Genomic DNA, 25795 nt, shown 5'->3' with positions numbered 1-25795 from the left:
CCTTTAACACATTCTCCCAAACAAACCATTAAAGTTAAAATTTTAAAATAATATTTAATAAATGTTTAGTTGTAAATTTTAGTTTCAATTTTTTTTTAAAAAAGCCAAAGTATCCATGTACTTGTTTGCATATAAGTTACTTTGGCAATTGACTGTTGACTGTTTGTTTTTTGGTTAGCTTGTTTGACCAGCTGAAATGTTAGTTATTTTTTCGTTGACTTTTAAGTTAATTGAAAAATCTAGCTATTTGTGGAGATGTTTGGTACATTGAAGAATTAGTTGTTAGCTGTTTATTAGAGAAAAAGTGGGCGAACAAGCCAAAAACCAACTAAAAAAGCTAACTGTAACAGCTTTTTCATTTTGACTAAAAGAAACAACGTTTCAACAGCTTTAAAAGCCAATACGTTTTTTGGCTATTTGACCAACTAACAAGCCAAAGTCAAAAGCCAACCAAAAAAAACTAAGAAACAAACACTCCCACTAACATGATCATATATTATATCAAAAAGAAATATTAAGGTGAGTACATAAATTATGATGTATGAGCTTACCTTGTCATCAATAAAGTTAGCCCAAAACGTAGCATAAACTCTTTGACAAGCATGAATAGGCAAGAGAGGATTGTTTTTCCAAGTTTCATCAATGACTCTGCAATTGGATTCCCATCATGAACCAAAACTGGTATCTTCTTGAACACAGGATTATACTTTACAACTTCTTCACCCTTGTTTCTAACATCTTCCTCTATAAATTCATACTCAACTCCTTTCATGTTTAAGGCTATTTCTATTCTCTTACTGTATGGACTGTTAGATGCTCCATATACTACAACTTTTCCCATTTTCTACAATTTTTTTTTTTTTTTTGCTTTGTTTAGGATGATGCTCTAGTTAATTTTGGGTTGTTTTGTTTATGGCTGTTAATTGCATCTTAAGGTAATCAATCTATTATCATATGCTCTCTCAGTCCCTATAAATTGTCACATTTTTACGTGGGAATTTGACAACTGGCTGTTGGTTATTAACTGTTGGCTTTTTAGTTGATTTGTTTGGCCAACTGAAACTATTAGCTGTTTTTATTGGTTTTAAGCTACCTGAAAAGTTAGCTGTTTATGGAGATTCTTGGTAAATTTAGATACTGGTTGTTGGTTGTTTATTGTAGAATAAGTGGGTTAACAAGCCAAAAACAATCAAAAAATAACTAAATTTCTTATTTTGGCTTAAAAGTAATTTATCAAATACTTTTTTGACTGTTTGACAAATCAACAAGTTAAAAGCCAAAGTCAACTAAAAATTCAATGTAAAAGTCAACATTCAAACATCTCATATCCAAATAACTTTATAACAATTCTTTTTTAGATAGTATTTCAACATGTTTTTTTTATAATTCTTATCCGCACAATTTAATGATCTCTACTAATTTTTTAATACTTATGTAAATTACATTTGGGGAATAATAATTAATGATAATAAATATTTAATAATGTAGTCTAATTAATTAAGCATAATGGATTAGTCTATAATATTATCAAATTTTGTGACAATTGACAACGTAACTACTACTGCTAGCTCACTACTGAGGTCAGATTCTTGGTACATGACGCATGTCATGATACCAGTTGATACTCCCTCTGTTTCTTTTTGTTTGTTCATTTTACCTTTTGCATGTATTTTTTAGCAAATTATATCTTAATATCTCTAAGTATGTATCATAACAAAATTATAAAAATTATATATTAAAACATTTTACATTAAGACAAATCTAACAAGATTTCGCATGAATATATTTTATATTCAATAATACTTTAAAAATCTAATTTAAAATTTCTCTCTTGTGGACAAACAAAAAGAATGGAGAAATTATTTTTTTTGGTACGTTTGTCAAGATAATTATTAAAGCATTATTATCTCCAATTGCGTATAATTAAAAAAATTTAAAAAATTAATATTAAAATTTTTTTCCTTGAAATAAATCAAATAAGTTTCCACTTGACTATGTCATAATTTATAGATTAAGAATAAAATACAAATTAAAAATAAACTATAAATAATATCAAAAAATTAATTGGGACAAAATCAATGGAAATATAATATTTCTACAAGATGCTCTTTATTATACTTATAATATACTCCTGTTATCTTATTATACATTTATACTATTGAATTTTGGGTCTTCTTTCAGTTTATGACGATAGATTAAGCCAACATAGGTGGGTGTATTTTGGGACAATTAAAATTTGAATTACAATATTGAATTTAGTAAAGAAATTTATAAATTGTAAGTTAATAATTGCATAAATTAGTATGACAAATTAATAGTATATACTAGAAGTAGATAACAACGAAATCTAAAATGAGGTTCCTTTATATTATAGTATAGTTTAAGATGATCATGAACACACTAGTGCTTGGGTGAGTAAAGGAGTAGCTTAGACGAGCATGTACGAGGAAGACATATTAACTGATTTGACCAGCTGATAACAGATAACTGATTACAGTGGCTGATTTAACCAACTGATTTTATTAACTGGTTTGACCAGCTGATTTTGAACTGCTGCTATGAGCAGCTAGTTCAAAAAAAGCTTATTCATAATAATAAGTTGTTTCAACCATCTAATTTACCAAACATTAGCATTGGATGATTTGACCACCAACCCTCTTTTTGTATTAAAATAAGCTAAAATTGCCCAATAAACTACTTTGCCAAACACCCCATTCCATAATATGTGTTAGATGCCATTCCATAATATGTGTTAGATGGACTATTTTAATGTTGTATAATGTGCGTCTCTAAATGATTACATACCAAACAACAATGTGTGAAGTTGATAAAGATTATTTAGATATATTGGGAGTTCATTTTCATAATAAGTCATGCCGCACACCTTAACAACGGAAAACTAATGTCTTTTGGTAGTATATTAAGTACTCCCTCCAATTCAGCACTAACGTCTCATTTCTATATTAGGTTAGTTCACCATAAATGATCCATTTTCTATTTTAGTAATGATTTTTTTCCATTTTACCCTTACTAAAGTAAGTAAATAACCCTTTACCCCTTACTTAAGTAAGTAAATAACTCTTACTTTTGGTTTACTTTATCTAATTACATTTCTTAATATCCATGCAAAATCAATATGGGACTTTAGTGGTGAATAAGAGGGAGTATTAACTTTCAATAAGCAGCTAACAGAACTTTCAATAAGCAAAAAGATAACATCAAACTATATTTCTAAAATTGATTCTCATGACCTAAATATTAAGATGTAGAGAGCCATCAATATTAAGGAATATTATTTCTTTGTTGTGTTATCCTTAATTAGGATTAGAGATTCAAATGCAGCTCCTGTAATATACCACGATATATACGCAAGATCATACATACATACTAATCCAATATAAACAATTTAATTATATTACTTTCTGTTGATTTTCTAATTAAGAAACCTTTTATCACATTAATAATTTTTTTGTTTCTATCATCGATTAACCGTGCTTATGATCAAGCAAACTTTTATTTCTGAATGAAGTAGCAAACAATATAGCAAATAAAAAAAATTATTAGAGCATAAAGAATAAATTATACAAGCAAGCATATTGTTTTATAATGGAGTTTTATCCACTATGCTGACAACCTAAGCGACTGGGTAGATCCTTTGCAAATTCAAATTCTTTCACAATGCCGAAGGGCCATCTTCAAATCCCTTGAATTCAAAGTCTTCGTATATAGTAATTCAAAATTCAAAGATTCGTCTTGGGTTTGCGAGCACCAGGAACACGCCTTGTAGCTTCCCTCATTGTCACAAACTCTTCAGCTGCCGAAGGATGTATTCCTACCTGGGAAGATAACCGATGACAAACTTATGTTAGTCGGATACATTAGCATATAATTGAAACATGAATCTTATATTCACTTTGCAACTGTGTGATGATAATTATATTCATAAGTCGAGTTCTGTAACAAATATCCATGAAAAAGAATAGAACCAAAGTTAAAATGGACCATGCACATCCACAAACTCAAAAGGAGAAACGAAAGGAAGGGGAACCAAGGGACGGGAAAGGGGGAAGATAAATGCATTTTCCTTCCAAATCTGTCCCTTATAGGAGAAATTGTTCCTCACAAAATATGACGAACATTATTTTTTCTAACTTTTCTCCCTCCATTTCTCTCCCCGATTAGTTTGTTATCCAAATATCAATCCACACCTTAGACTTTACCCTTCTTTTCTTTCCCTCAATTTCCTCGGTCCAAACAAAGCATAAATACAACAGAAATGGTAGAAGAATTTTATCTTCCTACTTCATCGATGATAACAAACTGAGGGAGAACACAGGGCCAAATGGATAAGAACAGTAATAAAGAAAGATTAGCAAACACTAGGCAATTATTTCTGGAACAATGAAATTGTCGATTGTAAAATTAATTATAGATGAGGAGTGTTTTACATGTGTATTTAATGGAACAAATATTTAGCAGCATCATTGCATAGAAATACCTTCAAGCCCACTTGGTATTGTGCATGTTTTAGATACAAAATGCCATCAGATTCATCTTCTGGCATCTCCCAATATAAGTAAAAATTCAGTGTATTTCACAGAATAAAACCCAGGACATTGCTGACAGAAATGGCAAGCACATAACACGCACAAACATAATCATTGTCAATTGCTATGTGAAGCATGTGCAGGTGTGTATCAAGGGCTTAGTTTTATCATTTCATCCAACAAGAGAAGCATCTCCAATATCATGACTTTCATAGTCAATATCAATTCATAGGACAATTTAAGAGGCACAATAACAGACCACAATATCAGGATTAAGAAACTGCATCAGGACTAATGGGTCAGGTCATATTGAAGAATGGCAATTACTTAATTCTTAAACCCTTAGGTAACTGTGCTGAGCTGTCCATTTAAATGGTTTTGACTAATTCTTGGAAAAACGATTCTTTCTGGAGACTTATGTTGGTCCTATATTAGATCTACGCATCTAAGAGAGTATAAAGGAACAGCCACTAGGATCAAGAAATTCTTCCATAACATATCTCACACCTTGACAGGGAAGATTCCAGGAGCAGAAGAAGGAGGGGGGGACATAAAACTGACTACAACGCAGTATAAACGATTTACAAGGGCAACAACAAACAAATGTACAATGGGTGGAGAAAATTTGATATTATAATCATGAGTTATCGTATCTAACCCCGAGATACAAGAAAATCAAGTCTTACCGTACTATCAAATTGTGCCTTGGTGGCTCCACATTTCAGTGCTATGGCAATTCCCTGTACAAAAATTATATGAACATATCAGCAATTCAAATTTACCGAATTTTTGATGCTTAAATGAAGTCAATAGTCATCCAATTGACAGTCACTGAACTGTACAAATGTTCAAATGACAATATATAGCAGACAAAGGCTCCTAATCTTTTTTTTTTCTTTTTATAAATTAAGATCAAGTACATTGTCTCATGGGCCGGTTGCATTAGTTCTTAAAGTATTTGGTTTTAGTCCAACACGAGTTTGTTACATGTTTGACTTGGGTTAAGGATCAGATGAAGCTATGTAGTGTTGTTTGGACGTCATCTAGAAGGGTCTAAACTTGGCTATTTATTTTAATCTTTATGTTTATCTCTTTTGCTTTAAATCAAATGTATTGTTTAGTTGGTTGTAAGTCCATGCTAAGGAGACAACTTAAACCAGCCTAATGCATGCTTAGGGGCCAACTTAAATCAGCCTAATGCATGTTTAGGATTAGGAGGCTATTTAAAATTGTTTTGCAAGTCCCAAAGTTGGTTCCCCATGCTTTGACGTTTTTCCATTTTATTTTCTTGCTTTATTAGCTTCCTTTTGCTGTTTGTAGCACTATATAAAGAAAGCAAGCATATGTTAAATAAATATCAAGACTTGTTTCATGAATAATAAAAAAACCTTGTGTTTTCTTCTTGCCTATCTTTGTGTCTGTCTAAAGCTAACAAGAGTTCTTTAATACTTTGAGTGTGTTCTAAAGTATTAAACTAGGGGAGATTGAATTTGTCTTGTCTCTAACCTCAATCCCATTGCACTGAGTTTGTTCTTATGTTTTCAATGTCCTATTTTCATCCAAACCTAAAATATGTCCAAAATACTTTGTTCTTCCTTTTCTTTGTTCTTTTCTTCTTCAAATCATTTGGGGAGTCTTCAATTAGCACTTGCATCACATTCACAGCCAAATGTTGGATTTGGATGCTAATTATCATCTCAGAACATAAGATGCGGTAATTCATTATTACCTGGAACGACATTCGGTTTGGAACGGGAACAAGGAACGCAACCTAGATTGACTTGGAAATGATTGGGTACGAGACATATCATGAATAAAAAATATATTTGAAAACAAAATTTAATTAAAATGATTCTTTTTGCTTAAGGAAATTGTTTTTAAGTGAATTTTTTTAGGTTTCTACATTTCATCTTGTTTTCCCTCTCCTCTTTTATTCTTTAATTTTTAAATTAAAGCCAAAATACCTTTTAAAAAAGGCTTCCACACCGGGACGTCACCTTGAGCGATTAGGGTCGCGTTTCGTGGTGATTAGGGACGGACGTTCCTGGATCGCGGAACGTGGCTACGTTCCACGTTCCATGTAACTATGTGCGGTATACAAATAAAAATCCTACAAACTACTATGTGCTCTTGAACATTGCATCTAAAATTGTTCAGTAATTGTATAGCTAACACAGTAATAGAATACTCCGCAATTTCAGTGCCTCACTAAACTCAAAGCACGAGATCTCTGAGGCAGCAAAATATTTTAAAATGAAGGTTGCGGAAAATATGAGGTACTTGATGCATCAGTTTCCCAATGTAATCTATTATCATCGTCAGAACTAGCAATACAATAGTATGTAGCACTAAACAAATCACAGAAACAGAAGGGTGAAATTTTTTGTCCCTACTCGAGGTTCCTTTGAAATTGTTACTATTGGTGACATGTTGTGAGGGAAAAAATTACTTTGGTTAGCATAATCAAAGGAACATAGGGACTAGGGAGTATTTTGTTGGGAGATTTAGAGTTCTCATATAAAAACAAAAGAGATAGTATAGAAATATGATGTCCAGAAGCTCTATTCCAAGTTTTTTTTTTTTTTTTTTGTTTGGTGAGTGTATTCCGAATAAGAAATGTTATCCTTTCATCATCAAAAACCTTTTGTTTAGTTCCAGGTTGACATCTCTATTTTATCAAACACATACAACTAGATAGCTGACCACCATCAGAGAGAAAATTTGACATCAGCTGAAAGGGAAGGGGAAGGGAGGAGAGAGAAGGGAAGGTAAGGAGAGGAAAAATTGGTGTGTTTTCTTCTAAATCTCAACATAGTGTCAGTTTTGATAATTTTCAAGTATCAATTCCAAGAGAGAATGTCTACCTGCATAATTTCAGGAGCATCTGGGCCACACATGGATGCTCCAAGAACTTTGTCTGTCTCAGCATCAACAACGAGTTTCATGATAGTCTTTTCTTGTCGCCTATACCACATAATATGCAAAAATTAGGCATTCAAACGTAATATCCACAAAAATTAGAAATATTGCAACTTAGCTGCAAATGAGAGAACATCTGAAGTAGCAAAACTAAATCCATTGAACAAATTACATGTAGCAAATTATGACAAGTTCTTGTAAGATACACTATATTATCAACAGAATGGAGGGACAAATTCAGAGTTAGAAAATTAGATGATAATAAACTGAGAAATATTATATTAATAAAGCCAACACATAATTTCATTCCAAACAAATCAAACATGGTCCAAGGATACAAAGAAGAGGGTCACTGAACTAGCAGAATTAATTTTAAAAACAAAACATCCAGAACATTTGGCATAAGAGAAAAGCTTCACTTACTGAGAAATAGTATTCTTCATTGGGTTGAATGACGATGTGAAGACCAAAATATCACCATTAGCTTGTTCAATAGCCTGTTCTTCACTAAGACCCACCACGGATAAAGGGGGTATGCTGCATTTCAAGCCAATTAAGAATCAGACTATGGACTTACCCAAGGTCAAAAAGGAGTGCGTAATCAATCAACATCCTCGAAAGTTAAAAATAAAGTAAAAGGACGAACTACGATAGAAACATGCTGAAAGACACTTTAGTATTTAATCCCATAAAATTGATATAGTTTTTTTTAATCAATTCCCATTTAAGCTCGTTCCATGGAAATTGCTACAGTTTCCTTTAAGCCTGTCCCATGGGAATTGATACGATTTACTTTTAGCATATCCCATGGGAAAACTATATATGACCATGATCCACGCTCTTTCTTCAATTTTCATCAACACATTTAACGAAGTTTTTCATCTCATCCACACATTTCTCATACTTCCCCATAAAGTATACATTTTGCCCCCATCCTTGGAAACACTAAACTTATACTTGTAGCAATACCCATAAGATAGAGAGAGTAGTTCTTTTTCTTTTTTCATCCCCGGTTTCTTGTTCTTCTCTAATAGATTATTTGGCTACATAGTCATTAACCAATCCATTAGGGATTTTACACTGCAATATTGTTGCAATAGTATTTCTATATATATTAATATAAAGAGAGTTTCTTAGCCAAAGTCCTAAAGTGTAGAGCTATCCACTTCGCCATAAGTATGAGAAGAAAGTGGAAGCTTTTACCTTGGGAAGTTAACAATATACTGAAAAGAGCTTGCAAAAAAAAAACTTCCATCAATGTCAATTATCCCTCTATTTTCACTTATGGGCACATATAAGAAGCCAACCATACTAAAAAGATTGCAAGCAAACAAAATCAACAACTCGGACTCTCCAAAATGTGTGTGCATATTTTATTCGAACATGTAGTATCATCCGTATTTCCAAGCAGCCATTCAAGCTTTAATTATAAATTTGATGGTACCTAATGGATAACAATAAAGGCTTACAAAGTGAGTTATATCTAATCAAATTTGTAATGGTGTTAAAGTTGAAGGAAGAAAGTAGGCTGTAAACAACTTTCTTCGTCTTCCTTTCCACCCTTTTCCGGCATTTTCCATTATGGGATGTCCTATTTAATTTATGACATTTCTACAATTGGAAATAAAACCACATTCTCCTACACAATCTCAACTCATATTTTCTCTTCATCTCATCTAGGCATTTCTTTTGTTTGCATTTTCTTTTCTTCTCCCAATTTCTTCTAATAATTTTTTTAAAGTGAAATTCACTACATAGGCACATGAAACTCAAACCGTGCAATCATCCATGTTATTCACAAAACAACAGTGCCAGAACCTAAATCCCAACATTATCAGTTGGTTTCACGAACAAAAATAAATTTGCATGGAAAATATCTCCAACAAAGATTGTTCCGCCCTTTATGATAGTATGAATAATATCTAAGTTAAACTACAACAAAAATTTGCACTAATCCTTCTCCATTTCTACCTATTGTCATATGCTTGCAAATTCTAATTCTTCATGTCATTCTTCACTCCCAGATCATCTTCGACATATCTCTTTCTCTTCTAAGCTTATCATATTTTCAACTTTCAAATCCTCTAATTGGTGCATTTTCATTCTTCTTTGCACATGAAAAAACCAACATAAATATGTTTCTCTCATTTTGACTTCAACATATGCAACTACAAAGTACAAACCCTTTCTTATATCTTTAGATCGAATTATATCTTTTATTATAAGTCCACTCATCCATATTAACATATGCATCTCGGCTACCTCTATCTTCCTAAAATGATCTTCTGGAAAGACCAACATTCTAACCCATACAACAATGGCATCCAGTAGAATTTCTCATATAACCTCATATGTGCATAATATTTCGACTGCAACTCTCCATTTGAAAACTTAACGCAATCATCTAGGTTATTCATGCTAAATAATTCATTGATACAAGTTCAAAATCCTTTTATGTTGTGTACTATAATTTTGATTACTCTATTGAGTATCCTGAACCTAACTACCTAATACTCTCTCCTTAAAGAACAAACAAAGAGCTCGCAAAAAAAGAAAAATAAAGTGAGACCCAAAAACTTGGTCAAAGTGACATTTGGAACAAATGCAGGTGGTTAGTAAATCTCATTGAATCCCTCTCGAACACCTCTCAAGAAGAATTTAAAGCTTATTTGATATACACTTCTCAACCCCCTAACTAGAAGCTGTGATCTATGGGTTCACATCTGAAGAGATTTTATATTAACTTAAAATTTCAGTGAAAAGTTGGCTCTCTCATGATTAAATACTTGGTCCAAAAACAAATCATTTTATAAACCATAAAGTGGAAATTAAATACCTGAACACAGCACATGGTATATGGTTGTAGTCAGGTTTGCAATCCTGGCCCCCAAATACGGATTTCTGAATACAAAACATTTTATCAAAATTTATAAAATAAAAATGATCTTAGATTTTCCAAAAAAGTAATATTTAATGATAGTAGTATATATTACTGAAATATATGAAGAAAAACAACCATACAGCAAAACAAGTTCCTTCCATCAAAGCAACGGGAGTAAGGTTCATGCGGTTAGTAACATCACCAATTGCCCATATTGTGGGTACACTTGTTCTTGAATACTCATCAACCTAAAAAATAATAACACTATTTAGTATAACTGAAAACTAAACTTCTTATATGCATGAAAATGAAAATTCATGAATATACATGCGCCCACCTACCAACAAAGCATTCATATCATCAAACACACGATTGAATTTCTTCAAAATCCATTAAATCTCAATGGATTTTCTAGCATAGTTCAAAATATCGTTGCATCATAGTATCACGTTTATATTGTAAGAGTTTTTGAGTTTAATGATTACCACGATCAAAATATAGGTCGAGACAACCAAAAAACCATCAGCATTGACAATGAAAATCATTTTGCAATCGTTAACGTATGTTTATTGTATGTTGCTAAAGCCTAGATTAGTGATAAGTGATTTGAATTACAAACGGTAATATGATTAAAGACACATAATTTCTAAAGGTTGAAATAAGTACATAAATAAAAAAAATGATTTGGGTTTTCATATAGACAGGTCCCATTATCCCCTACACACACATTGAAAAAATATGTACTCAAGCACGCCATTAAAATCAGTCATGTGTCACATAACAAAGACGCCATGGTTGGAAAGGAGAGATAAATTGACATACAAAACGGCGATGACAATAACAATTATAATTATAATAGCATTATCGAATACCTTAAAGAGGCTCCCCAGTGCCTAGGGAGTAGGGATCAAGGATGTAATGAAGGTCGGTACAATTTTATTCTTCTAATAGTAAAAAAAGAATACTAAAAACTTTCCTACCTAACACATTGACCCCCAACTCTTTTACTACATTTGCTACTTCACATAAAAAAATCACATGCTTTACAGTCAGGTACAGTAGAACTTTAATAATAACCCATTGCATTATATATGTTTCCATGAAAAACCATTTCTTTACATAGAGCTCTTTTAAAAGAAATATCAAAACACCACTTTCTCTAAGCATTACTATTTTTCACAATAAGATTTCGCAATATATTACGCCACATAACATGCATGATACACTAGTTGAAATTTTCAAAAAAGGATCAAGAAAGAAGTTGGTTAGAAGATTTGAACCTTCACAGCTCTTAAACTATCAAGTTCTACGCCCACAGCTTCCAAATTAAGCCTCTTAGTGTTTGGAGTACGACCTATGCAACAACACAAAGAATGGATGGCTTAGAAGTTAGAAAATACAATTTATCATAAGCAATCACTAGTTGATAGAGGAACCTATAAACTACGTAGAAGGATCAATACGACCAAAAGAAACAAGTCTATAAAAAGTATTGTATAAGACAAATGAAGTATGTGTGAAAGAAAATGAAATCCCTCAAACATTTAAAATTTTAAATCCAACTATATCATGGCTTACACGACCACATCATCAAACTAAATCTAAAGATACTATGGCTTAATAACCGCCTCATTTTTAATCGCCAACTGCTGCCTAATTGGATTTTTTGAAAATTGGAACAAGAATGTACTCCTTAGAATTAGCTAGTTTTTGGAACGCCCATTAACTAACTAAATATCAATGATATAGAATAAAGAAATTGAAAAAAAAAATAATATCTTAGATTAAAATGGCAAAAGTTAGTACCAAAATCGAGGGCATTATTGTCTTGCTTAACCAACCACAACAAATATATTATTATCACTCCTTGACACTAATATAAATGACTAATAAAATGACTCCTTTTATTTTACTTACACTTTCGGCTATCAAATGAAATTGGTGTATATACACAGTCTGGCGTGTGATATGACACCATGTCTAAGATTCAATGTGGCCAACATTTTCACATGATGTTCGTAAGCAAAAGTTGACTTAAAGGTTTCTTAGACTCATTATGTGTTTATGCGGTCTTCTATGAAAAGTTTTGTTGTCTGTGTTTCAGAAACTTTTATATGTTAGTGTCTTGTCATGGAGACACACTTTATACGTGTGGGTAACATGTAAGTGTGGGCGCTTCAAGGAAGTCGGTATCACATAAATAGACTTCTAAAAAACTTATAGGAAGATGCAGACTCAGGCCTAAAACAGTTGAGAAACAAATGTGTGTTATGTATTTGTGCAAGCTACACTTGCTTATTGATGGAAATATTCGACTTGATTCAATCCTTAGGACATCAAGTGTAACTATCGCATGAAAATGGAGGTACCGGATGTCACTGCAATCCAAGAAATAGTGACATTAATGGGCGAATAGAACTGGTATTTTTAAGATGTTTGACTAAATTCCAAGTGCTCTAAATTGGAGAGGGTTGTTAGAAATTGAGTATTGGATTATAGCTCAATAATGTTTCCAATCAAGTGGTCATAATGAACAATTGCAAGGCATAAATTAAACTAATTTTTTAGGCTTCAAATAAATCAAAAAGTCATAAGACAGATTAGGGATGGTCATGAGTCCAAAACCCTATTAAATCTGCCCCTATTTTCAGGGCATGGGTTTAATTTTTTGAGACCCATCGGATTCGAGTCCTAAATAAATAAATGGGTATGGGTCTAGGCCTATGGTCTTCAGACCCAAACCCTACCTAAACCATCTATCTAGATCCATTTAAAACCAAGACCTCCTAGAGCCATCATCTCGAGCCTATCAAACGTGCACAAGAACCGACATATAATATAACCCAAAATCATTTTAAGATTTGTTCTAAACTTATTTTATATTTATTTGGATTCAATTTGGACTTATATAGAACTCGTAAACCCATTTTAGTACTAAACTACTAATAAAGCCTTTAGAATGTAAAAATTTTTAAGTATAAATAATTAAATTAAGACCCATTTGGGTCTAAGTCCGGGTCCATAAAAAATCATTGGGTCTGGGTTCGGGTCCAGTTGGACTAGACCTGACCCGACCCGACCCATGACCATTAGTTAAGTCAACAAATTGCCTAAGGCCTTAACAATTGTTGGTTAACATTGACAAAGTTGGCTCAATTTGCATAAGTGATGTAGAAACTTCGACAAGTAGTCGAAGGAATCCTTGAGTTCTCGTCGAGGATGATGAGTTACGGTCTAGTCAAAGAGTGCGAGAGAGAACAGAAACTTGGATAGGAGGAGCAACAAAGTCATCGATTGTGATTGACAACACGTCATTCGAGTGCAGTTTTTCGTGAGGTTTTCAACGTCTCTGTTGAGTGGTTATATCTTAAATAGGCTTGCATGTATATAGGTTGTTTGCTCATAAACTTGAATTATCCTACTTCGAATTTATTAAGAGCAAGAACATCATTAATTAGAGAATTCAAAAAAAAAATTATTTAAGTATTCATCGCACAAAGGGGGGACTAATATAATTTAGCTAATTCCAATTAGCTTCTATTATCATCAAACACAATTTTGTCTTGTTCTTAGTTCTTGCTCAACAAAAGAGTGCTTACTTTCAGGGAAAACTAACCCACAGCGAACTCATATTCTCAAACTATTAGGGGTTCGGAAGTATGCAATCTTATCCTTGTGCTCTATCCATCCCATTCAAATTGTAACGCTTGTCTTCAAAATCTCAGATCGAGAAATATATTTGTCACGAGATGGCGGGGGTAATACCAACATGATTGTTTCCATTTGATTTTAATTGCAAATATCATTTGCAACTTCATATAATAAAAAAGGCCAACGATTTAGAGCACCCATTTTAAGACAATTATAATAACTTTATATGCTTGACTCTAACCACTTGAAGATATTTGAGTAGAAGATGCACATATAAACTTGTACTATTCCCTTAAAACATGTCTAAGACCCATCAAAAAGCACACAAATAATAAACTATAAAAAAACACATTGAAGTTGATGTCATTTTTTAATCTTGAAAATATGGATGTTCTAAATTCCTAATGTACATCTCTACCGCCTTTATCGTGTTTCAGAATAATCATTTTTAACTCCTACCTTCAACTTCTATTGAACATTTTTTTCATGATCTCTCACCTCTTTGGAGTTGCTCTAGCTTTACACACTTTACAGAAATTCACACATAATCTCAAATGTCCTATAAACCTCTTTTATCTTCGTTTGCTGAGAAACTATTAGTAGATGGAACAAAGGTAAATTAAATAAAAAATGACGAAAATGGGAAATAAAAAAAAAAATCAAAAACTATAGCCGGAGAATTGCTTCAATAATTTACTTCACATATGAAAACAAGTTCAATCTAGATCTTTACATATAATATTAAATCTATTTACAACATCAATGAGAAAGAATATAAATTTACCAGTGGCAAAGAGCACAACATCTGTTTCAATTTCTTCACCATGATCCGTAACAACTTTTATACCGCCATCAGTTTTCACCAGCTGAATAGAATGAAAAAAATGCAAACTTCATCAAACTAGGTAAATACTTTATATGGAAGAACAAGGTAACGAAAATTCACTATTAACGAAAAAATAACAAAGTTATTATATAGTATAGTAATAGCAACCTCTGTGAGCGTTGCTCTTGGATGCACATGAATACCCCTGCCTTCCAAATTTCTGGCAACAACGGCCCTCATTTCGTCATCAAAGCCTCTGCAAACCCATAAATACAAAAATATTATCAAAATCATGAAATACGAGTGAACTAACCATTTGAGCTTTTTCTGATTCATGAACTAAAAAATTCAGTGGTACTTAGGGTTGTTAAAAAAACCCAATCCGCCCAACCCGCTAACCCGCAACATAAATGGCGAGTCAAACTCTAAAAACATTTGCAAACTCCGGGTAGGGTCATGGGTCGATATTAAATTTTAGCGGGTACCCTGCGACCCGCTTAAAAAAGAACAATTAGTTTTGAAGCAATAAAGTACAGCTTTGTGAACTGCAAGCTATATGCTTATAACATGGTTAAATATGACTAATATGCAAATCTCTTTGTTTGCCCAAATATTGTTAAGGACTACCAAGTAAAAGCAACTGCTTTTTATAAAACAAAAATGAATTTTGAGGATTGTCTCTGAACAAGGATGGCAATGGCTTGACTGAATTCCCATGCCAACATTAATCATCCTTAATATACTAATTTGTTCCTTGCCATTTCTTATTGACATTTGGGATGAAAATTTGGAATTTTTGTGATACAACTTATCCTCTTTCTTTGAAGATTTTAGAAACTTGTTCATATTGCCCTCATTCACTCTATACAGATTGAAGTCAGAGCTAGAGAAGGAAGAGCGGTTAATATCCACATGTTTTGTGCTCGTAGAATGGTTACTTAAAAATACAACTCCTCCATTCAAACCCAACTCCTTCATTCAAATAAAAAATAAAATCGAGTACCCGGTGTCCCGACCCGACTTATCCGGGTACCCGAATCCAGGTACCAACATTAATTGGGCCGGGAAACAGGCCGTTAAAAAATGTACCCGGCTTTCCGGATACCCGAAATGCGGGGTACCCGCTAATGAACACCCCTAGTGGTACTCATCCATTTTCTCTCTCTTACAAAGTTTAGTCAACAACCAAATTCAAACATCCTTCTTAATGGTGACTTATATAAAAAGTTTTTCACCTTATCTTTCTCAATTTTTCCCTTACAAACATACATGGCCTTGTATACACTCCATTTCTATCCATAGCTCAGTCAATGCTAGCCAAGATTTGTTGGCTTTTTCAAAACAATGATAAAGTCAATTACCAGTCAACTTCTATCACCACCGGTCCACCACCGTACTCTCAGTCCCATCTTCTCAATCCCCCACCCCCAAAACAGATAAGAGAAGACAAATTGAGAAATAGTTTGAGCTTCAATCACAAACCTCCGCCAAAATATGTCAAAAGTGAAGAGGAAGAAGATAAACCTCAAAGATGCATCTTTAGCCTTAGGACACTCGACAATGGTCATAGTACAAAAACATTTGATACTATATCATCCCAATCTTATGCTACATTTTAAAGGTGTAAAAAAAATGCAGTTTGGGTCGGTTTAAGAGATGTCTCATGAATCAAACCATTATTGGACGATACGGCAACATCATTTCGTTATCACTATTAATGCTATGGTGACTGAAATCTCATTCTTGCACTATGAATGTGGCTTAATGATAATGATAATTATTGATGCAAACTGATGGTGAGAAGTTATGCCTTTACTGGAGATGCAAGTATTGAACATGATGATAATCAACCACATGTGATGATGTAACTACCTCGAAAAAATATAGATGTGATTTGTACTAAATAAGTTTTGGGAGTTCCTTTTCTTGATTTCATTTTCCTTCATTCCCATTCTTTTTGCCTCTCAATCCTAATTGACTCACCAAAAGGCCCCTAATTACTATTCACAAAAGCTTTTGGGCGGGATTTGTTTATTCAAAAGATATTTTGCCTTGTGATTTGGTAATGAAAAATAACATTAGTAAAAGGATAAACATTGAGTTAAAACACTTCACCAATACAACACTACCTCAAATTACCACGTTAGATTTTCACTTTAGATCCATGGAACATTACCTCAAAGGAAGTTCCTTTCTGAAGAAAAGATCCACATTGGCACCCATGCCACGCCATATAGAAGCAAATTCAACAGCAATGTACCTGAAAAGAAAGACATGACATATTACATGTATAAGATTAGAATAGCCTACTTATTGAACAAAAAAGACATCTCATTACTACCTCTATGAGTTTTCACTTACCCTCCCCCGAGTATGACAACGCGTTTGGGCAACTCCTCTAAGCTCAAAGCCTCATCAGAAGTTATGGCCAATTCCTAGAAGATAAGGCTAAACCATGTAAGAAAGAAAATATACCAATTAAAATCAATAAAGACAAAGTAACAATTACGCTAATAATTCTACGAATAGCACAATATAATTATAAGGCACATCCTCTAGTACAATCTCACTTTGTTACATCCTCCAATGAATAGCCCACTATCCATGTCTGATGGCTATTGTACATGACAACATAACTCAAACCTGTGGCTTAATGGTTTAAAATTTAAGCTTTAACCAAATATGCAACAACAAGGTTACTTCACTAAAGTAAAAATCAAATGTTCAAGATACCCAATTTTGCAGGGTGATACATTCACTTCACCATGTAAAGTTTTTCAAAAGTTCTAACTAACAAGTTCCAAAAAGAGCTAACCAAGTTCAATTCACAACCAAAAGTTTACATAAGTTTTTTTTTTTTTAAATAAAGATAAGTGAATAAAACAAAGAGCATGTACTCTAAAAAGAATTCACTCAACTAATACCTTTGAGTAACAACTCAATCAAGCCAAAAAGCCCATGAAAAAAGTCAACCAAGTTGGCCTTTTCATTTTAGCTTAAAAGCCTGAAAAGCTATTTCCCAAACATGTTTTCTTGCCTTTTTGACCAACCAAAAATCTAAAAGCCAAAAATCATTTACCAAACACTTCTAGAATTAACTACTATTATATGCTACACAGTATATTCCATAATTTAATTCATAATTGTTCACTCGAGAAAGCCAAATGGAGTTATGAACTTGAGTACTCATGGTCAAGCTTCTAATGTATAAATCTCATTTCTGCTTTTCTCTTCAAATTGTGATTACCCTATAGCAACTTTACTTGCTAATATTCAATAAAAAAAACCTAGTGTACTTTTACACAAGAAAGATGGACCTTTATTTTAATACTTTCCACTTTATAGCACTAAAGTTCACCTTAATACACAAATAATAATATATGACAATAACATATCATTGCAATTTCACATATTTACAACAAAAAAAAAAGTGGTTTCAATACTCCATCTGCTTCATATATCCGACCACTCAACTTTATATACCATATTATCAATCCTTTGGAATATTTATGCGCTATAATTTACTATGTTCAAAATATTCGCACTTTTAGCTTTTTTTTTAAAAGGAAAAACTTTAATTAATGAGGAAATACGTCATACATCAATAGGATAAGGAATTCCAAAAGGAAAATAAAGATAGCTACAATATCACATTCCAATTAACTATATAAATCATCATGAAAGCAATGGTTAAATAAACCATATGCCTTAGCCAAAAGTGACGCCAAAAAGGCCACCTTCTCCTATAGCACCTCTTCCTATAGAAATTGATTATTGAAAATTCTCCTATTCCTTTCTAATCATATAAAGCATAGAATGGTAAAAGAACAAATTACCCACATCTTTTTAAGATCATTATTCCGTCTCATACCACAATTGTTAGTCAAATAAAAATCTACAATCCTTCTCGTAGCAACCATTCTTTCACCCCCTCATTTAAACAACTTGTGTCATAGTTCTCTCGCTATCTTGCAATGGAAAAAAATGATCAGTATCTTCTCCATACCCACAACATAAAATATGCTAATGGGAATTCAATGCCTTATAGGTCTCCTTAATTAAAGGTTCTCCATCGTGTTCGACTTTCCTTAGGCTTTATGGCGCAATTGTTCCTACTTGGATAGTGGATGGAGATTTCAATATTTATAAGATATGCTTCAGAAAAGAAAAGGGGTACACATATGACAAGAAGCATGTTACTATCTGATGAAGTGATAAGAAAGTGAAAAATGTTCGACTATCCCATTGAAAATGGGGTCTTTGCATGGTCAATTTCTAGTGACCAAGATATGTCAAAGAGGATTGATAGATTCTTAGGCGCATGGGATGGGTGAATTCGAGCATTTTCATAACTTTCCTAATCATTGGCATTGAGAGTAACATCTTGTCATTTTCTTATCCAACTAGTATACAAAGATCAGAAGGAGGGACTTACTCCTTTCAGATTCGAAAACATGTGGCTTGACCATTTAGCCTATGGAGTTCCTTAAGAAAAGCTGGCAATGGGTAATATGTAATGATATTTTTTATGGAATTTTACGAATCCAAGAAGATATGTTGAAGCATAAACTCGAATTTCATTTATCTAATCCCAAAGAAGGAAGGTTCGAGAAGTATCTCCGATTTCAAACGAATCAGCCTTACTATTGGTTTGTACAAGATTCTAGGAAAGATATAGGGGAAAATATTAAGCATTGTCATATAGAAGTCGATTTCCATAGAGCAAAATGCTTTAGTGGAAGGGAGAAAAATTCTTTAAGCAATGTTGGTAGCCTCGAAAACGGTAGAGGATATTAAGAGCAAAGGGAAAAGGTATTCAAATTGAATTTTGAACAGGCTTATAATAGAGTAAATAAGAATATTCTATATAGGGTGATGGAAGAAAAAGGTTTTGGTATAAATAGAATAAACGGATTGCAGTTTGTCAAGGTTCTTCATGGTTTGCAGTGTAGTCGTACTAGATATTGGTTCGAAGCTTCAAGAAGCCTAAGACAAGGGGACATGCTATCAAAATTTAACAACCACCTTCAACATAATCAAATATTGAACCATGATGTTTGTCCTCCATAAATTTGCAATCCCCTAAGAAACATCAATAAAATACGAAAACAAAAACAAAAAAGAGGACTTTAACAAGCATACATTTCAAAAGATCTCAGTCTTTTCTTCCCTTGGATACTTCAAATAAGATGCAACAGCAACAAGAATAATGGCAAAGTCTTAATCACAATAATATGGATTGATTATATGAACCAAAACAAATCAACGAGAGAGAACGTCGGTAATGCTTAAATACTCAAGTGCTAATGAACAACTATTTGTTTGAGCATTTACAGTATTTTTTAGGTATTGAAGAAGATACAACCATGTTCTTAAACTGTACATAAGGGACTAGTGTAAGTTGTACGCATTAAAGCCCTCCAAAATCAAAAATTCTTCCCAGCATAAAGTAATGACAATGACAATCTCATATGCGGCTATCCTATATTTAGGACATGGTAAATGCGCCAGCGCACTATGTGATCACTTTTAAGGCTTATGTGATCACTTTTAAGGCTTATGTGATCACTTTTAAAGCATATGTGATCACTTTTTACTATTGTATATGATTACTTTTAAAACCTATGTGATCATTTTTAAGGCATATGTGATTACTTTTAAAACCTATGTGATTACTTTTAAAACCTATGTGATCACTTTTAAGGCCCATGTGATCATTTTTAATCACTTTTAAAGCTTACGTGGTTACTTTTAAAGCATACGTGTTCACTTTTAAGACTTTTTTTTATCACTTTTAAAGCATGTGTGATCACTTTGACTATTATAAGTGATTACTTTTAAAACCTTCATGATTACTTTTAAGACCTATGTGATTACTTTTAAGGCCTATATGATCACTTTTAAGGTATATGTGATCAAGTTTAATTTTCAAGTTCACCACCACCACCACCACAAAACACAATCTCCATAAGCTTTAAAAGTGATCATATAAGCATTAAAAGCGATCACATATGCTATAAAAGTAATCACATAAGCTTTAAAAGTGATCACATAAGCTTAAAAGTGATCACATAGTAAAATAAAATGAGCACATAGACCTTTCAAAGTGATCATATAGGCCTTAAGATTGATCATATAGGCCTTCAAAGTGATTACATAATCCTTACAAAAAAGTGATCATATAATTAGCGTCCTAATTTTAGGACGGTCCTAAACAAGAATTTGTGTAAGGTAATAGAATGAAATCAAACGAATAGAAGTACACATCTGAAAACTTACGAGTCAGTACAACAAAATTTCATCATTCCAATTCCAATATGGGGCTCCCACCTAGGCTTATACATGTCAACTTCACCTTATATCTTCAATGATGTATCATTATATGAATGTTGGAAAAAAAATTCCTAAAGAGAACACATTCTTACACTTGGTGGGGATCCAAATGTTGCACCGAGTATAGCACTAATGGTTCAAAAACAATGCTTAATAAAACTAAACTACAAAGTCAAACCCTTTTACCCATAAAAATAAACGCCAAGGTAATCATACATAACAATTGCACTTGTTGAGCACTCACGTAAAGATTAAATGTAGACAAATATAATTTAAGTGACAAAAGGCGCACACAAGATATGAAACTCACTATAATATTACCATAGACATAATTTCCATAGCAATGGTGATTCTAGGAAATCTACACAAGCTAAGAAGCCAAGGAAATGCAACAACCTGTCCAGGGATATTGGGTCGTTCTGCACGGCTACCAGTCGCGATCAATATGTGCTTTGCTGTATATGACAACTTGGTACCGTCAATCTGAGTCACCTGTACCTCATTAGGTCCAACCACTTTACCCTCACCTTCATATAGTTTAACCCCAGAATTTGACAACAATCGTTTGTATATATTGTTAAGTCTGAGAATCTCATCCGTCTGCATAACATGACGTGGAAAGAAAATTAATAATCAGAGAAGACGAAGTGTAAGCATATATGAATGCGAACTTGTAACGCAAGAAAACCATGACAAAATACAACTTGTTAGTCAATGTCATCGAAACTTACATGGTTATTTCAGCTTTCAAAACAAGCACAAAGATCCTAATCTACATACATTATTTATAATGTAACATCCAAATGCACATCATAAATACCATAATAAATAGTAAACAAATGAAATACGGCAAGCATAAGTATTAAGAAATTACCAAATCACTCAACATTAATATAGGAGATAATGAGAATACAACGAAATGAAATTTTATATTAATCTTATACGTTATTTATAATGTGACATCCAATTGCACATCATAAAGCACCATAATAAATAGTAACAAACAAATAAGGCAAGCATAAGTATTAAGAAATTACCAAATCACTCAACATTAATATAGGAGTTAATGTAATAAACTTCTACAATATTATATCACACTAATAAACTCCTCAAGTTTCAAAATAATTCAAGATCAGAGAGAATCAACAATAGATGAAAAATATATTGTCACTATAATGAATGACATTGTTAAAGTACGTAAAAGATGGAAACATGAGTTTTTTTAAATTTGAATATTTTTCGCTAATAACTATTTTATTTTTCACTAAAACTATTTTTGATAGTTATAGTACGATTAAGAAAGACGATAATAGAAGTACGCATGCAGAGATCTAAGGAAAAAAAACATTTTAGAATTCATAGCATAATACATATATGTGATTTTAGGCTTAATAATGGTCGTGAAACGACTTTTGTGGTTGATGGGGTTGGTTTTTCGATTTATCGGTTGTCGCTTCAGCTCAAAAAACTTAATACAATTGCAATACAATATGGGTTTGAACTATGATTCATAATGAAACATGTTCAAAATACTAAATTTGCATCCTAAAAACTATGTTGTAACAAATATGCTCTTAGGAGGTTGTTTGCATAATATTGTTTCAATATTCTTTTATAAATAATACAAAAGAAGTACATTTTGTATCGTTTTTGCACAAAATAACGCAATGCAAAATGTTCACAAAATATTCATGCTTTTTAAAACTTTATGCATACTTTTATAAAATTCATAAAATTAAGTATCGTGCAAGTCTCGTCAAATTTATGGCAAGTCATGAGATGCATGTCAAGTCACCACAAAACATACATTGTAGATCTGCGATTTAACAGACTCTCATTGTACTAAAATTTTCAATGGAAAGAAAAAAAATCAATTGAAACCATATAAAAGTCACCCTTGAACGGCATAGCAAAACACCAGAACGTAACAAATCACCTTAAGAAGGACCAACCAGTCATATTACATATACTTGTGTAACCTATAATAACAAAGTGAATTCGTTTTTGATAAACAAGGAGAAAATTACATTTGAAAATCTATCCCTCAAGAGGTAAGCATTTATGTTATTAAGAATAAATATGCAAAGAAAATAATTTATATCGAAAACTTGATCTATTTATTTGTCAAAAACTAAAACAAAAAAGCACTACTTTTTTGGTAAAAAAAAATTGAATTAGGATATTCTTTTCTTAATAATATCTTCTAGACTTTTTGGTGTGGTAGCAAGAACGACTAATAGTCATAATTACACATTTGTGGCAAACACAAGACATGTGATTTTTTAAGTTCTTAAAGCCCTTATTTTGTACATGGGAACATGCTTGTTCCATACAGTTAGTCCACAAATTTCATTGCTGCTTACAAATGAAGAGGGAAAGTTAAAATCCAGTGAGCAAAATATTGAGAATCTACAAACCTTCTTTTGTAAAAGCTTTTTCCAATTGAAATCAATCTTCTCATTCAGCTCCCAACCATAGTTTTTTGCATCCTACAAAATCAAAAGCACAAAAATATCACAAGATCAAACAATTCCTAAAGCAAAGCATTGCTAGCTCTCACTAGATAGTAAACTAGCAAAAAGAAGCAAAAATATGAAGACCACAATTTCAAGAAGTCATTACAGGTTAGAAAGAAAAAACATCTACCCCTTAATATTTACAATCGCTACAGAAGAACATTGGAGTTGTCTGTCTAAGTGTACCATAGTTACAGGCTAAACAACCACCATCAACACTAAAATTGGAAATCAACTCACCTCAAGTTCACCACCAAAAGTGGCCCCATATACCAAAATCTTTTTGGGAACACAACCACGGATAACACATCTGCGACAACAAAACATACAAGAAATGCAACCTAATTAGTTTCAAAAAAGGGGTACAACAACAGAAATGATAAGCAGAGATTATAAGCCAACATCAGATAATAGTAACAAAAAATGTACAGCAGGTTAACAAAAACTGCAATATAGTAACAAAAAATGTCAAATAAAATGAAACTTACGTAATCAATAAGCATATGGCAAGAGATAAAAGGCGACATAAATTTTGCAATAACAATGGTGTTGCAGTATCAAGTAAGAGCAAAGTAGATCATGTGCAGCAACACCCTATGATTAGATGATTGCCTAAGCTGATCAAGTTGTCTTCTATTGGCTAGATAAGGCTTGGCTCATTTAAGTCTAGTGGTTTAGTCAGCTATTGTATTCAGCTTAGCTTAATTAGCTGGTTACATTGTAACAAATATTTTAGCTCAGTAGATAGTTATCGTTTATTTTGTCCTGTTATGTTAAGATTCTGTTGATTTCATCCAAGTTCTTTGCTCGTCTATTCCTACACATCCGTATAGAACATATGAGCATATTCATTTTAATAATTGGATTAATCATCTTATAAAATTATAGTGTGTTCATGTTTCCTGACAAAATTCCATCTATTCTTTCTCATGTTTTAACAAATGGCTACTTGACACAAAGCAAAGTTTAAAATAATACACAAATTTGCAGCAATTACCCTCAGCACATCGCAATCAAATGTTCCGCATATACTTCATTGTTCCCTCCAGGATCAAGTAAATCATATTTGAATTTTTTAAACCAAAAAAAAATGTTACTAGATTTATGCTAAAGAAAAGTTGTATAACAAAATCCTTCATAAAATTTAGCATTTACAAATAAATTCATACCAGAACACCAAAATGTTAGAAACTAAAACAAGAAAGATGAAAGTAGTGGAGGATTTTTTTTTTTCACAAATGGAATAAAACATTCCTACAAATAAAACGCTCAAAAAAAATAAATCACAAAAGAGAAAATCGTAAAAGCAACGAGAAAATGGCTTACGTTCCACCAACTCCTCCAATGACCTCGGAGCTTATAGGATGAAATGGAAGCTCGCAAATTCCAACCTTAAGATATCAATCATTCAATAAAATAATCAATCAATCATTGATCGAAAACAAATCACAATTTTTAATTTAACAGCAAATAATCAAATAAAAAAAGTAAAAGCAAAAACCTTAGCACCAAAATTGGCAGAAAATCGAGCAGCACGAACACCGCCGCTTCCAGCACCAATAACGAACAAATCAAAGTCGAAATGAGTATCGATATTAACAGTAGTTTGGTTATCTTCTCCGTCAATCAGCATCTTTCTGGACGCCATTGTTAAATCCTTTTTGACAATAAAAATAATAATATGTTTGGTTTTGTACTATTGAAGGTTTATTTTTACCTAAAAAACAGTTTGTCTTGGCCGAGTCCTCTCAAATCGAGATCAAAAGTGGACCGGCCTCAATTTGTATCAATTTTAACTTAAAGTAAATTTTAAACAGATTAATAAACATAAAAAAGATTTTAATTTTGACCTATTCGTAATCAATTTTTACGTTAAACTGATTAATTTCTACCTAAATATAGTTTTATTTCACAATTTGAGAACAAAGTTAATGAAATGGTATTATCATTCTATAGATGAATTTTAAACAACAAATGAATGATCAATAACACTTTTAATAATAGTGTTAAAACATTGTACAATACAAGTACTTTTATTCAATGCAACATGATGGTTGGTTCTAATGAAACATAAGAGTACTTATACTCTTTAATCATCGATCAATAATTGTTATATTACTCT

General features: G+C 32.4%; 2 protein-coding genes across 2 annotated transcripts; both read right to left on the bottom strand.

Moving 5' to 3' along the window:
* Positions 1-480: 480 nt before the first annotated feature.
* LOC130817572 (glutathione S-transferase U10-like) lies at positions 481-919 on the bottom strand. Its single transcript, XM_057683356.1, has one exon. It carries the CDS (start codon positions 839-841, stop codon positions 548-550), a length of 294 nt encoding a protein of 97 aa, XP_057539339.1. The 5' UTR covers positions 842-919; the 3' UTR covers positions 481-547.
* A 2510-nt stretch (positions 920-3429) lies between these two features.
* Positions 3430-25402, bottom strand: LOC130817566 (glutathione reductase, chloroplastic). The gene is made up of 16 exons (XM_057683346.1): positions 25175-25402; positions 25000-25064; positions 23914-23983; positions 23575-23646; positions 21554-21757; positions 17186-17259; positions 17001-17084; positions 14993-15080; positions 14783-14864; positions 11628-11701; positions 10488-10595; positions 10303-10367; positions 7890-8003; positions 7412-7511; positions 5234-5287; positions 3430-3836 (listed from the first exon to the last, which is right to left on the bottom strand). Exons 1-16 carry the CDS (start codon positions 25319-25321, stop codon positions 3741-3743), a joined length of 1497 nt encoding a protein of 498 aa, XP_057539329.1. The 5' UTR covers positions 25322-25402; the 3' UTR covers positions 3430-3740.
* Between the last annotated feature and the right edge of the window lie 393 nt (positions 25403-25795).

The sequence above is a fragment of the Amaranthus tricolor genome, chromosome 1, assembly GCF_026212465.1.
Source record: "Amaranthus tricolor cultivar Red isolate AtriRed21 chromosome 1, ASM2621246v1, whole genome shotgun sequence".
Taxonomy (NCBI): Eukaryota; Viridiplantae; Streptophyta; class Magnoliopsida; order Caryophyllales; family Amaranthaceae; genus Amaranthus; species Amaranthus tricolor.
The sequence above is the reverse complement of the archived record's forward strand: the minus strand, read 5'-3'. Positions and strand labels throughout refer to the sequence as shown.

Bases quoted from the DNA above. Each gene is read 5' to 3' on its own strand.
- LOC130817572 (XM_057683356.1), bottom strand. From the start codon at position 841: ATGGGAAAAGTTGTAGTATATGGAGCATCTAACAGTCCATACAGTAAG.
- LOC130817566 (XM_057683346.1), bottom strand. From the start codon at position 25,321: ATGGCGTCCAGAAAGATGCTGATTGACGGAGAAGATAACCAAACTACT. The intron at 11,702-14,782 runs GTAAATTTATAT...GTTGTTGCATAG, and splicing joins TGTTGTGCTCTTTGCCACTG to GTCGTACTCCAAACACTAAG. The intron at 10,596-11,627 runs GTTCAAATCTTC...ATTATTTTTTAG, and splicing joins ATAGTTTAAGAGCTGTGAAG to GTTGATGAGTATTCAAGAAC.